Source organism: Pogoniulus pusillus, chromosome 9 (assembly GCF_015220805.1).
Source record: "Pogoniulus pusillus isolate bPogPus1 chromosome 9, bPogPus1.pri, whole genome shotgun sequence".
Taxonomy (NCBI): domain Eukaryota; kingdom Metazoa; phylum Chordata; class Aves; order Piciformes; family Lybiidae; genus Pogoniulus; species Pogoniulus pusillus.
Window position 1 is genome coordinate 10,629,405 of NC_087272.1, and position 16,755 is coordinate 10,646,159.

The 16,755-nt window shown below is 46.4% G+C and overlaps 1 protein-coding gene across 1 annotated transcript in view; it reads right to left on the minus strand.

Moving 5' to 3' along the window:
- The window catches only part of SLC20A2 (solute carrier family 20 member 2), a 51,953-nt gene that overhangs the window by 6,500 nt on the left and 28,698 nt on the right, over positions 1-16,755 (minus strand). The window contains exons 9-10 of the mRNA XM_064148503.1: positions 2,107-2,292; positions 1,320-1,404 (exon numbers count right to left, since the gene is read on the minus strand). Of these exons, the coding sequence (XP_064004573.1) occupies positions 1,320-1,404; positions 2,107-2,292 (271 nt within the window). The remainder of the gene's footprint in view (positions 1-1,319; positions 1,405-2,106; positions 2,293-16,755) is intronic.

Sequence of the window (16,755 nt, forward strand, 5' to 3'; positions counted from 1 at the left end):
ATCCAAGAGCTTGGGGAAGCAAAGGAAAGACAGACAGGGTATTTAACTCAGGAATTTCCTGGGGGACAAAAACTCCAAATTCCCCCTATGTTCTCCTAGCAGTGTAAATGTCCCTGTTGCCTGCAAGAAGAGATACAAATGTCTTCTCACACCGTGTCTCATAGGACACGATGAAATGCTGCTCGCTGCCTACCCTGTATCTAGACTTCAGACTAGTTTGTTGAGGTTATTTCATATCAGAAAGAAAAACAAAAAGCCTACAACCTTGCTCAAAAATCTCATGACAGGAGCCAGATTCTCTATTACAATGCACAAAAGTGAGGATAAGTTGTTTTAAAAGAAGAGAGACATTAAAGTATTAGCTTAATGACCATTTTCATACAGGTGGCTCTAAACTAGGTGTAACAGGGTGGGGGGGACACCACACAAACTACAAGTCTACGTTATTTTACCAGGTCTATATTAGTTTGGTATGAGTAGAGAGAGGGTGAAAGGTGTTCCAGACTTTTGTGCAGTTCCCCCTAAGGCTGACTTTGCTTTGCCATACTGGCGTTGTGAGCGGTCCTCGTCATTCCGCACCCGCTGTCCGCAGGGCACGTGGCATAGTGAAGGCAATCTGCAGCAATCGCTCTCTTTGGTGTGTTGTTATGGTTTGTCCTAGTGATGTGATTTACTGATGGGAATCACTGCAAACTCCAATACCTTGCAATGGGTGGAGCTTATTGGGATACCCACATTTGAGGCTACAAGTACCGTTAGCGCACACATTACTTCAATGCAAAATCCACTGTGAAGAAATAAAACAAACAAACAAAACAAAACAAAACAAAACAAAAAAAAAAAGACAGATGGAAAACCTGTAGTGAACGAGTTATATGCAGGAGGTCCCATGCCATGCACTTATCAAGAAAGTGAAGAACACACAGTGGATGGTGCGCAGCCTCTGAACAAGGGAGAAACGCTACCCGGCCAGGTTCAAATGGCACCGTCGGAGGAAACCGGGGGTCTTCCTTGCAACCATTTGCTCTAAAATTGAGATATGGTTGATTTGGGGTTTTTTTTTTAAGGGCTGTTTTGCTCTAGCCACAGCTGTGGAGTTCACACTTTTTTTACTTTACTGTGGCAAGTCCAATGTGTGTTTTGGAAGCCTGATTATTCTCCAGTGTCGCCGGCACAACCAAAGTGTGCGCCGTCGCCTCGCTGTCCTCCGTCGGCGGCTGCTTTCCCCTCACCATGCCATTATCCGCTGGCTTGAGTGGCACAGTTTTAAGATGAACAGTCCAGGCTGCCCAGGCTGCAGTCGCTGGGCAAAGGCATACCTTGCAGTGTGTAGTACTGACAGGAAGTCCAACATTGGAAGCTACCACAACTGTGAACGCCGAAGCCAACTCAATAGTGAATCCACTGCAGGAAGCATAAGAAAACACTTCACAATCACTCTTTGCATCAGCTGGGACTGATACCATGCAGCGAGCCAAAGTCTTACCCGGTTCTTCTTTCGACTGCTTTATCTCCAACTGAGTTTTGTGATAGGAATTAAGTTAAGAGAACAAGGAAGGGCTGAATAATGGGAACGGCATGGTCATCTGTAGTAACCTGGCTGCACGGCTCATTGCGTCAGGGACTTTTACTGCTCTACGTTACAGTGAATCATGCTTCATAAGCAATTTGGTTAGGCACCAGCAGAGGTCGAGTATGCATTAAGGATGAAAATTACTGTCATGAATACATATGGCTTTAATAGTCAGAAGCACACTAGGAAAGCCACTGTAATCTTGCCATTTCCAAATGCACTTTCTGCCACATTAATTAGGTCATCAGCAGAAGACTGTTCACGTAGACCTCTATGCCTTCAGATGCATTCGGTATTAGTTTACAGGGTTATCATTTCTCTCTTTTTTTTTCTCTTTCTTTCCTTCTTTTTCTCCTTTCCTCTTTTTTCTTTCATTTTTAAGAAAGAGGGAGAAGTCAAAGCCAGGTTATCATTGAAATCAAAGCACAGCAAATCCAGAAAAGTGCACGACAAACAAAATACCAGAGCAGCGACTTCTCAGATTGCTTCACGCACAAAGTTCACGCAACCCTTAATGACAGCTGTGCACCTACCTTGATGGTGTGATTGGAGTGAGGTCTTTACCCATGGTCTGGATGACTCTTCTACCCCAGACCCAGAGGCCCACACAGATGCCAACACCTCCGTAAAACAGAAGCCAGACAGGAGTCGATGCTTCTTGCATGACACCACCTTGCTCATAGATAAGCCAGAGCGCAACAAGGGGACCGATTGCATTGCTGGAGAAACAGAAGAACGTCACTCGAGTTAGGAAATGAAGGTAACCACCTCAGAAGAAAGCCTCTTATTTTCTGTGTGATTTTCCTTCATTGTGCATGAAGTGCTACTCTGACTTGACCTCTTCTCACTGGGAAAGGCTGCGGCAGGGGACTCTTATCAGTGTTGCTTTTTCAGTTGTCACTTCACCACTGATAACTACAGCGAATGCTGAAAGGAATTTCTCTTTTGCAAATCATTTCCTGAAATGTCAGAGTGGGTCACTATGCCTACTCTGGGACAAGCCCCAAGATGTTCAGTACTGTGCTGAACTTATCTCAAAATTTACTGATTCAAAAGCCCTGCAACTTTACAACTCAAAAGTATTAGATCAGCTCTTTTCGACAAAGAAGGAAATGAATGAACAAAATTACCATGGCAGACAAGAAGATACAAACATAATGTAGCCTGACAACCTGTAATGTTTGGAGATGTGATCAGAATGCAGCCAGGAAGTTGACTTAATCCTCTTCAAACATGTTGCAGAGCTGGATCTGGACTGGATCAGAGAGGACTCTTTGGTGACACAGAGTTGGTGTAAACCCTTTTTGGTACCCTGCTGCCACTATCTAGAAAAATACTGGAAGTCAGCAACACTGAAGTCCCCACTCCTAATGCAGGTCACCCAACACTGGTGACTGCAGTCTCCAGTGCCTGGACTTCTGATCCTCATTATTCTCAAAAAGAGTAACTCAAAAGCTGGTATTAGAGACTTAAAAACTGAAAGACATCCCTCTTGATCTTTTGCAGCTCTTTTGCCACAGCCTACCCTGCTGAGCACTATTTATTTACCAGTCAAAAAAGCATAAGAAGCAAGGAAGCCATCCACTTATGTCTTAAGTATTCAGGAGAAGAGCGGAGCAAACCTGTCCAATGTCATTCAAAGAGTCTGCAAACCAACAGGAAGCTTCCCCTCTTTGTAAACTGATAAGGAGAGCAGGGTCACAGCAAGCGCTGCAGCCGAGAGCAGCTAAATTTAGTCCTTGGTCTTGCTCCAAAGCACACAGATGGAACAAGGGCCAGTTTGAACGTCAAATGTTGTGCAAACCAAGCCACCATAACCAACAGTTAATAATTTACTTGAATCTCATCTTTACAAGATATGAGGTGCTAGGGGCTGAGTGCTAACCACCAAGAGATCAGGATTCCAAAGCTCGGCATGTCTAAGCAGCATGAAACCCTCCTTCTTTCTCCTGGTCCTTGAGACAAATCAAGCTCTGAACCCTGAGGAGTGGTCCTGCAGCAGCAGCAAAGTATCTAGAAAGGCATTTTCCCTTTTAAAGACACACAGTAGCATGCATGCTAAGCAAACTACTTTAGAATGCTATTTGATATAATACAGAATTAAGTTTCCACAAAGTGCCAGGAGGATGGAGCCAGACCAGTGACCAGACAAGGGACAATGGACACAAACTGTAACACAGGAGGTTTCCTGTAAACATAAGGAAAAACTTCTTTGCTGTGAGGGTGCTGGAGCACTGGAGCAGGCTGCCCACAGAGATTGTGGAGTTTCCATCTCTGGAGGCATTCCAAACCCACCTGGATGTGTTCCTGTGTGATTTACTCTGGGTGATCCTGAACTAACTGCAGGGTTGGACTAGATGATCTTTAGAGGTCCTTCCCAACCCCTGACATTCTGTGGTTCTGTGATTTTGAGAAGTATGCTGGAAATAAGTTAGTGAGCTAACATGGGCAATAAAACCTACTTGGTTTGAAGACACTGGGGAGTACAAAGAAGGGCTAAACACACTTTAATAAAAGAGTGATTTCCAGTAGCAAAAAATACTTCAAAATGCTGGTCTGAAACTGTGCCTGAGTAGGAACTGTGCATGAATGAAAGTATGCTATGTGAGAAATCCTTAGTGCTAAAACACAAGCATTATTTTACCTTCAAGGGAGAAAAGATTCTTGACTGAAGCATTTCTAATAGTTTGAAGCAGACCTGCAATCCTTCTGCCAGTGTTTTCAGCCGTGGGTTAAATTACTTGCACAGTTAAATGCTTTATTGTGCATGGAAAACACAAAGGTAGTTCACAGAATCACAGGCTGGCAGGAGTTGGAAGGGACCTCTGGAGATCATCTCACTGCTAGAGCAGGGTCACCTAGATCAGGTTGCACAGGAACATGTCCAGGCACATTTGGAATCTCTCCAGAGAAAGAGCCTCTACAACCTCTCTGGGCAGCCTGGTCCAGTGCTCTGGCACCCTCAATGTAAAGTTTTTCCTTATGTGTAAGTGAAACCTCCTGAGTTCTAGTTTGTGCTCACTGCCCTTTGTCTTGTCACTGGGCACCACTGAAAAGAGCCCAGCCCCATCCTCTTCCCCTGTGCTCTTTACACAGCAGTGAGAAGATCCCCTGTCAGTCTGCTCTTCTCCAGGCGAAAGAGCCTCAAGTCTCTCAGCCCCTCCTCCTAAGATGGGTAGAGAAGGAGGTACGAAGGCAACTAATCCACTGATCAGATGAAGACAGGGAGAACTGCTCATCCTTTCTTATAGAGCTGTATGGCATGGGGATAACCTCCCTGTTGAAATAATGGCTATGTTGGGAGCAAGTGGAACATCTCCCTGATGAGGAAAGGCTGAGGGAGTTGGCTGTCTTTAGCTTGGAGGAGATTGAGGAGTGACTTCATTCATGTTTATAAAGATGTGAAGCGCAGTGTCAGGAGCATGGAGCCAGGCTCTGCTCAGAGATGTTCAATGATAGGACAAGGGGCAATGAGTGCAAGGTGGAATATAGGAGGTTCTACATAAACATAAGGAAGAACATTTTCACTGAGAGGGTGACAAAGCAGTGGAGCAGGCTACTCAGAGAGGTGGTGGAGTCTTCTTCTCTGGACACATCCAAAACCTGCCTAGATATGTTCCTGTGTGACCTACTCTAGATGATCCTGTTTTAGCAGGGGGTTTGGGCTGTATGGTCTTTTGAGATCCCCTCCAACCCCTAACAGTCTGTGATTCTGTGAGTCCAGGCACTGATTCCTGACTGCTCTGAAGAGATTATGGATGGATATTTGTCAGTCCTAATGTAAATGGGAAGGCAGAGAAGGCCTTCAGAAACTACAGCAGCAAAGCATGCTCTTTTGTAGCAAAATCCAGTTTTAATTATTTGCAAATGCTACACCTCTGTGAATCTGCTAAGCTTAATCCCCAAAGAAAAGGTTATTTTCTTATTTGTGGCAACAGAGAGCAAGGCAAAACTTTGCTGACTTATGCTCAGCCTTGGAGGATCTGAGTGGCTGATGCTGCTCAACAGATCAGAAGAAGTGACAGTGAATCCCCCCGAGGCAATACTTCTGATACCTTCCCTGTAGGAAAAGGAAGCAGAGGCGCACTGGATCCATATATGCTTGGAAAGGCAAAAAGGTAATTAAACTGCATTTTCATCTGCAGGTACCTGCACCACTAGTTTGCTCTACCAGAGACACATTTCTGCTCTCCCAGTAAGTCATGTTCCAAGTGACTCAAACATTCAGCTCCTGAGAATATCTCCCAGCCTGAATGCCTGCAAGTGGCTACCAACAGCCACCAAGCTGGTGGTGGTGTGCAGCCAGTGGCTCCAGTCTCTTCAGAGAGTTCCTTTGGCTTCTAGATTTGTTCAGCAGGGCCATTCCCCAGGGCTTATGGTATCAATGTTTCCTATGCCAATGAAGAAGAAGCCACTGGGCCTGTTCCAAACTGCCAAATGCTCATAGGGAATGCATCTGACTCAGACTGCAAAGACAAGGACCTTGGTACTGCATACAACAGCTTCAATATGTTACCATAAGCATGTACAATCAACCATTCTTGAGACTGGAGAGAGTTCACTGGCAGAAGACAAACAGTCTCAACAGGACAGTAACAGAGAAATAACACATGGGGAAATAAAAAGATAAGAGACTTGGCTCTGAAATCTTCTGTGGTTAATGGATGTTTCCTAAGTGACAGGCTGAGTGACTAAGCAGATGAACCAGAGAGACGCTGGCTAGACTGGCATGTGGCTTACACAGTATTTCCCACCACTTTTATCTCATCTGACTCAAGGCATGACTAGCAGGAAAGCAGCCCTCACATCTTCCATGCCTTTGGCCCCCACCCATTTCACAAGTCTATCTTCAAGAAGTGATTTTCCTCTCATGCAACTCTTCTACTTGCATTAACTAACTCTTCTACTTGCATTAACTAACTCTTCTACTTGCATTAACTAACTCTTCTACTTGCATTAACTAACTCTTCTTGGAGCTCCAAGTCTTATTTGGGGTGGTCTAGAGGGAGATAAAAAAAGCCTGAGATGGCTACCCAGGGGCTCTGAACTCCTATCCACATCCATCTGTAAAACTGACATTAGGTTCCTATGGAACTGAAGTGCTTTTGAAGATGTTACTGGATTGTTTGGATATTAAGGAACATTTCTTCACAGAAAGAGTTACCAAGCATTAGAACAGGCTGCCCAGGGAGGTGGTGGAGTCACCATCCCTGAAGGTACTTAAAAGATGCATGGATATGGTGCTCAGTGACACAGTCTCTAGTGGGAGTACCTTAGCAGCAGTGGTTGGACTGTGAATTCTAGGTGAGCAGTTTATGATCTCAAAAGTCTCTTCCAATCCCAGCAGCTCTATGATTTAGCTATTGGGTTTAAAAACCAAGGTAAGGGACTCATGTCATGGTATTTCTTGGGCTTTGTACACCTGATCTGCATCTTTCCACCCAGCACAAGAGGATGGCTGCTGTCAGTTAATTTTAGGACTGATTTATGAAATATTATGGCATAGATTCACAGAAGCACAGAATGCTAGTTGGAAGGGACCTCTAGAGATCATCTAGTCTAACTCTCCTGCCAAAGCAGGATCATCTAGGACAGGACACACAGGAACACCTCCAGGCAGGTTTTGAATGTCTCCAGAGAAGGAGACTCCACAACCTCTCTGGGCAGCCTGCTCCAGTGCTCCATCACCCTTACAGTAAAGAAGCTTCTCCTCATGTTGAGTTGGAACTTTCTGTGTTCTAGCTTATATCCATTATTCCTTGTCCTATGACTGGGCACCACTAAAAACAGCCTGCACCTTCCTCTTGACATCTACCCCTCAGATATTTATAAGCATTGATAAGATCCCCTCTCAGCCTTCTCTTCTCCAGACTAAACAGCCCCAGGTCTCTCAGTCTTTCTTCATACCAGAGACGTTCAAGTTCCTCAGTCATCCATGTATCTCTCTGTTGGACTCTCTCCAGCAGACCCCTGTCTCTCTTGAACTGGGGAGCCCACAACTTGACACAGTATTCCAGGTGTGGTCTCTGCTCACCAGGGCAGAACAGGAGAAACCTAACTGAATTCCAGCAAAGCAATAAAAATAGGAGGTGGCTTTGTAAGGGAGGTTGTAGCCAGGTGGGGGTTGGTCTCTTCTGCCAGGCAACTAGCAACAGAACAAGGGGACACAGTCTCAAGTTGTGCCAGGGGAGGTCTAGGCTGGATGTTAGGAGGAAGTTGTTGCCAGAGAGAGTGATTGGCATTGGAATGGGCTGCCCAGGGAGGTGGTGGAGGCACTGTCCCTGGAGGTGTTCAAGGAAAGCCTGGATGAGGCACTTAGTGCCATGGTCTAGTTGAGTGGCTAGGGCTGGGTGCTAGGTTGGACTGGATGATCTTGGAGGTCTTTTCCAGTCTGGTTGATTCTATGATTCTATGATTCCTGAGTCTGCTGGTTGTGAAGCCTCTTTTCCATGTCCAACCTTTCTTACCATCTCCACTGGACTCCACCAGCCCTGCAGGCCTTTGCAGGAGGGGGGTTTGCCTTCCCCAGAGACATGCTGGAGGACTAGAGGCCACCCCCAGCAGCGAGCACAGTGCTGCTGAGTGTCTGTGAAGGCCTCCTGCCCCGCGCCATGCTTGCACTGCCTGCTTCAGCTAACGCCATTTGGCACAGCCTGTCTTTCTCTGCTCGCTGCTGCCAGTTGAGAATCTGTCCCACACCATTTATAAAGCGGGTGTGAAAGATAGGATTTGACAGGGAATCTGAACTATTAATAGAGCTGGCTTCTCCTCTCCCCTCTGAGACAGATAAAGTTACCAACTACACCCCCCCACCACATTCAGCTGTCACGAGACAGGCTTCGAATTTAGCCTTTCCCATAGACACACACACACAAATTGAGGTTTTCCAGGTACCTTTGGGTCAAATATCCAGGCCCTTCTTTGGAGGGACTTTTGTTTAGTAAAACTTCAAGAGGTTGGTGGTTTGTTTGGGTTTTTTTCTTTTCAGTAATGGCAGGATGCCATCCACTGAATGCTCTGTCACCAAATCCCACCAAACTTGTCACAATATTTTAGGAAGCAGCAGCACTCTGCTTACCTCTCTGCTTCTAATTTGGGGGGAGAAGACAGCTGCTCAAAAGGAAAAGTCAATTGTATTTCAGTGAGTGGCCAGCAGATTGGAGAGAGGTGAGTCTGCCCCTCTCTCTGCACCTGCAGTGCTGTGTCCAGCTTTGGGACTCCCAACACAAGGGAGACATGGACCTGCTGCAGCAGCTCCAGAGGAGGGCCACGAAGATGATCAGAGGGCTGGAGCACCTCTCCTGTGAGGACAAGCTGAGAGAATTTGGGTTGTTCAGCCTGGGGAAAAGAAGGCTTTAGGCAGACCTTAGAGCAGGCTTACAGTACCTGAAGGGGGCCTACAAGAAGGCTGGGGAAGGACTGCCTAGGAGGAGTAGTAGCAATAAGACAAGGGACAATGGTTAGAAACTAGAGCAGGGGAGACTTAGGTTGGACATTAGGAGGAAGTTAATTCACAATGAGAGTGATGAAATACTGCAACAGGTTGCCCAAGGATATGATTGAGGCTCCATCCCTGGAGACATTCAAGTTCAGACTTGCTGTGGACCTGGGCAACCTGATCTAGCTGGAAGTGTCCCTGTTCACTGCAGGGGAATTGGACAAAATAACCTTTGAGAGTCCCTTCCAAGCCAATGCAATCTGTGAAGGCTACACTGAATAAACTTTGTGTTGTAATCCACCATCTGCAGAGAGTTTGGTGGCCATGCTTTGGCACTCTGCTCCCTGAAAAAGCAGATTGTGTTTTAGCTGCCTCTTCTAGTTGAGTGAAAGAAGCTTGACACAATACTTCATCACTGCTTAAAGCTGAACAACGAGCCATCTGAGAGATCTATATTAGGCTTCCAGTATTGCAGAGATAATTACAAAATCCCCACTCATTTGACTATTTCCCAAACCAGGATTTCCCAAACCAACCTTCCACTAGGAAAATACGTGGGATGGTATTTTTGAATATGCTGCAGTTATGTCTGGAGTCATCATTGTGCTAGTTTGAGCCTAGCTGGGACATTTTAGTGAGAGGAATTAGATTATAAGCTGTGAAAAGGCAACAATGGTGATGTCTACTTCACTTCATAGGATCACAGGATGGTAGGGGTTGGAAGGGACTCAAGGACATCATTGAGTCCAACTCCCCTTATGGAGCAGGACAATACTATCTAACACAGATCACAGAGGAACACATCCAGACAGGCCTTGAAAGTCTCCAGAGAAGGAGACTCCACAACCTCCCTGGGGAGCCTGTGCCAGTGCTCTGTGACCCTTACAGTAAAGAAGTTCCCCCTTGTGTTGAGGCAGAACCTCTTTTGCTGCAACTTACACCCATTGCTCCTTATTCTATCACAGGGAGCAAGTGAGCAGAGCCTGTCCCCCCTCTCCTGATCAGCCCTCAGATACTTATAAACATTTATCAAATCCCCTCTCAGTCTTCTCTTCTCCAGACTAAAAAGCCCCAGGTCCCTCAGCCTCTCCTCAGAAGCCATGCCCTCCTGTCTCCAAATCATCCTCCTAGCCCTCCACTGGACCCTCTCCAGCAGATCCCAGTCCCTCTTCAACTGGGGAGCCCAAAACTGAACACAGTACTCACTTGCTGAGATGTATAAAAACCAGAATATAAACATAGATAACAGAGTTGCTTCCTGGTTTTGGCTGCTTCCCTTCTCTCTCTAACTTGCTGTCTGTGTGAATAATCCATCTGCTTCCTAACCCTCTTGGCCAGTTCTCCAAACTCACCTTGAACGTAAGGCAAAGTCTGGGGTAAGGTAGAGGGGTGGAAGGGTGGTTGCGAGCCCCTCCTGGGGACTCAGGTTTCTGGGAGGGCTGTTGTATTTCTGTATATAGCTGTAAATATCTGCTTGTATACTGTGCTAAGCTGTAAATATAAAGCTTCATTCAATTTCCATCTTGGCTGAGTCTAGTCTGGGTGATTTTCTTAAGTGTGTGGGGGGGCAGGTAGCACTCAAACCATCACAATCACCTAGTTGAGTAAGGGTGCAAGGAAGACACCCCTGTATGTATCAACAGGGGGATAAAAAATTAATGCCCTAATCTCCAGAGATCTCAGATTATCCAGAGAGTTTTATCCTGTCTCTAATAATGAGTTTTGAAACAGTACATACACCATAGTGCAATAAAAGTGTGTCACAGCAGTGCAGAGCAAGCTTTGGGTGTGTGAATGAGTCAGGAAGGCTACATACTTCTCCCTGCAGCTCATCACTGTGCACTGTAAATGCTGGCTCTGAAACCCCAGCTCCTTGGAACCCTGGAGGGCTGGGTCCATCCTCCCTCACACCCACCAGCATCAGCCTTTCCCCAGCAAGTGCAGTGGCAGGGCCCGTGCTTTGTTGCTCTTCTCTGGCATGCCCACGTGTCACAAGTGACAACAAGTCCCTGCAGAATTAAGGACACAAGTGAAGGTTTGTATCTACCTGGGACAAGAGCTGCACTTTCAGGACAGACTGCTATGAAAAAGGGAAGAAGTCAAGTTTCAGGTTGCTCTGAGTAACTGTAACAGTCAGATTAGCTTCCCAAGTAGTCAGAGTGATCAAAGTGATCTGGACTGCAGCTCCTAGGGAGGAAATAAGAAATTCTCACTTTGTAATCCAGCCTTATTAGAGCTCCTTTTGACTCCTTATTTAGCCAGAAGACTGACTCCCACTAAGCTCCCTGTGTGCAGGGAGATACTGGCAATGTTCTGGCCCTTCCCTCCTTCAATCCCATTGCATTTCCTTTAGGAAGAGGGCAGAAGATGAGTCCCACTGCTGTTTGTGTGCTCTGATCTAAAGCTCCAGTCAAGTCTGCAGAGGGATGAAAGAGATGTTGGGAGGATGGAGTTAAGAACCTTCAGGCTGAATAAGCTTACAATGAATTGGTCTGAAACCAAGATAACAAGAATGAAAGACCCTGTAAGACTAAAGGACAGGATGACCTGGAAGGTTAAACTGGCCAGAAACAAGACACAGTAATTAGCAGCAGTATCAAAGGCCAGCACAATACTGTCAACTTTTGTAGCTAATGCCTCATTCTGGCATCTTTACATAAACCACAGATAGACTTGGACAGAGATCAAAGCACTGAGGTGTCCCCTATATAACCTTTGAGGATATTAATACTATAAAATGTCCCTCTAAGAAGAGAATGTCTATGTAAGAAGAGGATCACCTTAGTAGGTAACTGGTGGAGCACATGTACAATGATAGATATGATGTAAAAATCACATAACCAATCATAGATATATATAGATAGACATAATTTGTTGTTTGTATATAAACCATTTCTATGGGAACTAGCAATGTGCTGCAAAGTGTGCAATGGAGCTACCACCTGGCACCCATTTCTCTGCAGAACTGCAATAAAGCAAATCTCTTTGCTCTGTGTGTCAGTTGCATTTTGCACACCAGGTAAAGAGCTCAGACTTGGGACAACAAAAGGAAAAGTTTCCCCTCCCTGTAACTTGGGCCAGGAGGTATTTCCTAGCTTCACTTGCACTAGTTTGCTGAATAATCAATTCCCTATCTTGTAGGTATTCAGGTGCCCTAAATCCACTGAGAGCATGTGTACAAAAGCCTGCCTTAAAAATACTACACATTGTTGTTATAGCTCTGAAATAACTCTCAATCCTGTCTTCAGAATAAAGAAGAGAGCTATCCTTTCTCAAGCTTCTGCCATAAATCCACATGGCATTACCTGCAGACTTTCTTATGAATGACCTCTTTATCCTGCCATACCCAAGTATGATTATGTAAGGGCAGCCCTGAAGTTCTCCACTTGACATGTAATGAGAGCAGCCACACTCAAGCAATTTATGCAGCAGGAACTCCACAGAAGTGAGATTCCTCTCACAACTGTGAAATGCCTGCCAGCAGGATTGCTCTCCCCACGGTGCTTACCAGCTGAACCTTGGTCCTGCCTGCACCTTGGCAAGCACATGGGCAGGCAGGCAGTGTGGTTTGTGGTCACCCTGTCCTGTCACCATCATGATAATAAACTACTTTCCTCCATGGCTGGTGTCCATGGTAGACACCCAGGGTAGATGCCTTGCCTGTTCACACAAGCCAGAGCACGCAGCTCCTCCTGTCATCCCCAGGGTTTCTCCTGTGACAGCAGGAATGATGCCTGGAGTGGAGAGGGGGATAGGAGGGACTAGAAGGGGCTACCCTTTTATAGGAGTAGGAATCTGTAGGAGGAAAAACTAAACGCAGACTTAGACAGGTGCACAGGAGCACAAGGCTCAGGCTTTTTTCAGAAGCATAAACAGCAGATGCTGGCCAGCAAACTTCACATCCACCTACATCATCTCCCCCTTGCTCACTCCATCCCACTTTTGACTGCAAGAGTTCAAGGAACAACAAACTCCAGAGGCTGAGTCAACAAAAGCATCTGTAAGGCTGACACATGCTCTGCTCATAGCTTTCCCATTCTCAACCCAGTTGCAAAGCAGCCACAGCCACCACTGTGCTGAGCATAGGAGATAGCTATGGGCTTAGCAGTCTTCTCTGGTTATTCCCAAACCAGCCTGCCCACCTGCCCTCCTTTATGGGAACTAGTTAATTCAGACATGCTTCCAGACTTTGAAACACAGCAGAAACCCTTCCAGCTTCTCTCCCACTACCTGCATTTATACAGGTGGGCTGCCGCAGCTCCAATGCTGAGCTCCAGACTGTCACCACTTAGAATCATAGAATCAACCAGGTTGGAAGAGATCTCCAAGATCATCCAGGCTAACCTATCCCCCAGCCCTAGCCAGTCAACTAGACCATGGCACTAAGTGCCTCATCCAGGCTTCTCTTGAACACCTCCAGGGACGGTGACTCCACCACCTCCAGAAAATAAGCTCAGCCTAACTCAACCATAGGTGCATCTAATTCCCACCAGCCTTTACCAAAGCCCAGCCTCCAGGCCTCTCTGGAGAGCTGTCTCTGAGCAAGCATTTAGGAAGCTGGCAGTTCTCCTTGTGTCACGCTCCTGGCCCAGGCCTCTTTTTCCATCCTGCCCTTTTTCATTCTGGTGTTGCCCTTGCAGTGACCTGATGTGCTCCCTTTGTGCTGGGGTGCTGAGCCAGTAGGACCACTTTGGCTCTGCTAATTAAGTTCAACAGCAACCTTTTCTTTTTCCACTGTTGGGTTTTTTTTTTTTTCAGTGGGTCTGTCCTAACACATTTAGTTGGGATTTGAAATTCTTTAGATTTCATTCAGTCCATGTGCACGATGGTGTCACAAGGCTCTCGCCCGGGCTCAGTTAGTCCCAGCCCTGGAAGGGCTCCAGCATCCTTGACACAGTGCATATAAGCTCTGTGGCAGGGGTGCAGGAAGGGATGATCTGAACAAAACAGTCACCCAAATAAGGAGTTACCATGACTCCCTGTTTCCTTTTACACAGGAGCCCTGCTGATGTCAGGCTAAACATGAGCCTTGACTGCTACAAACATCTGCTCCTACAGCCAGGACAGCTGGTATCCTTACAAAAAAGCATCTCCTTGGAGTCTAACTACCCTTATGTATCAGTGAGTTTGGCAGATAGGCAAAACACTGATTTAACTTCATTTGACTCTTCCAGGTCCAGGGGGAAAGCCTGGGCAAGGAAACAAGTGAGATCTCATTATACTTTTTGTTTCCCACAGGCTATATGGGGCACTTCTGTTCTCTAAAATGTTTCTGAGCTGCACCATGATTCAGTTCATACCCTGTGCCTCATGATGAAATCTGCTCTGGAACAGGTAAATCAAGAACAAGGGGGACACAGTCTCAAGTTGTGCCAGGGGAGGTATAGGCTGGATGTTAGGAGGAAGTTCTTCCCAGAGAGAGTGATTTGCCACTGGATGAGGCACTTAGTGCCATGGTCTAGTTGACTGGATAGGGCTGGGTGCTAGGTTGGACTAGATGAGCTTGGAGGTCTCTTCCAACATTGTTGATTCTATTCTATGATTTCACAGACTCATAGAAGTGGTTTGCTTGGAAGAGAACCTTTAAGATGAAGTCCAGCCATAAACCCAGCACTCCCAGATTACTACTCAGCACCCTCTTAGTTCTTAGATGAGTAGTCTATGCCTCTAAAACGTAAATCTGATAGCAAAGATGCAGATGGATCTTGATTTGTCCTACTGCACTCTTCATACTGTTCATAGAATTATAGAATTGTTCTGGTTGGAAAAGACCTCCAAGATCACCAAATTCCTTATGCATGTTCCAGCACAGAGGGGAGGGGAAAAAAGAAAGATTTTTTTGTTCAGCCCCAAGGTTATGCTTTAGAGGTCCTTTTCATGCACTTAAACCATCTGCAGTTTTTCACTTTTACATTAGCTTTTTCATTTTTTTCTCTTGGTTCCTCTTATCTGCTGCTGTCCCTTCAAGGAATACCAGCAAACAGCCTGATGGAAGAGAAAGAAAACATGGGACAGGAGGGAGTTCCAGGATGAGGAAGGAAAACGTAGGAGAGAAGGCCGAAGAAAAAGACTTAGACAACGGAGTTACTGCCCTAAATATTTGAGTGAGGAGCTTAAAACCAGAAGTGAGGTTTTCACAAGATTCAAGGCTGAAGGAAAAAAAGAGAACAGCTTGACAGCAACACCTAAAATGAGCAGAAGGAAAGGGAGCAGAAGAGGGAGATGAGAAGATAACAGCCCTCAGAAGATGGATTGCCAAGGTTTGCTTCCTTAGGGAAGTGTGGACAGAAAGCTGGGCTGGTCCCACTGCATTATTTTTAAAACAACTTGCTGCCTTTTCAGCTCTGCAGATCTTAATGCAACAGGCAGAGGAGCCAACAGCCCAGTGAGAACTCTTCTGCTCTGCTAGATGAGGGCTGGCAAAAATGTCTCTGCTACATAATCCACAAGATAGATACCTGCATTCCCAGAGTATTTTACCTACTCAACCTTTCTGATATCATAGAATCATAGAATCAACCAGGTTGGAAGAGATCTCCAGGATCATCCAGTCCAACCTAGCACCCAGCCCTAGCCAGTCAAGCAGACCATGCCCCAGTCTCCTCAGCATCTTTGTAGCCCTCTCTGTGACTCTCTCCAGTAGTTCCCTGTCTCTCCCGAAGCAGGGAACCCAGAACTGGACACAGCACTCCAGATGAGACTTCACCAGGGCAGAGTAGAGGCGGAGGAGAACCTCTCTTGACCTGCTGGCCACACTCTTAATGCACACCAGAGACACATGAGCTGGAAGTTCAATCAGGCGGCTGGCAAGAGCGAGGAGCACCAAGCGCTCTCCTGGCTGCGTGGGACGGCGTTGGCCCAGAGGCCCAAGGAGGAGCAGGGAAGTCATGCATGCTGCAAAGCCCTGCTGCAAGCCCTGAAACCCACACCAGCAGGGCACGCCTGACACCGAGAGGGCTCCAGTGGCAAGGGGACTCAGTACAAGCTCAGCTGTAGCCAAATAAGGCCTGTTGATTCGACAGGCAGTTTCTGTGTGGGCTTCTCAGCTCAGGGGAGCCTATCATGATACAGGAAAAACTGCCTCCTGAGCAGCAAGTGGATTGCTCCAGGCATGGGGAAGTGGTACTCTAGCCAAATCCTGTCGGAACAATATGCAGTGTTTCCAGAGACAGAGCACCTGGGAACACCCAAACCATCCTTCAGCCATATGCCAATGAGATGTCAAGGTGCAACAGGGCCTGCAGATGGAGGAATGTTATAAGCAGATGTGCAATGTGAGTGGAGACAAGGAAGGTATAAAATGCTCCATCCTGAGCCTGTATCTTACATCCCCCAGTCAAAAGTCTTGCACTTTGTGGAATAAAAGAGCTGAGCCTTTGAAGAGAAAGGGGGTGGCAAATGAGTCAGCAAAGAGACGTGATTCTGTGGGGTTCTAACCAGATGACAGAGGGCAGAGAGGTGCAGATAAACATGTCTGAGACCAACCTGAGATTTTGTTAGCTGTCTGAGTCAATATGAACAAGAGAGAAAGACTCTTGGAGGATGATCCTTCTCCTTATTCCTGGAAAATGATGTTAATGCCATGGGATGTAAGGACAGGCATGCTTAAGCCAAATGACTGAAGGATGAACTCACTGGCTTCTTCCAAACTCAAGATGCAACTCAACAGTGATAGCAGCTGCAGGCAAAACTCCTGCCAGGGAGTACTACATACCAGAACTATGCTGGGAGATGGAAACTCCTT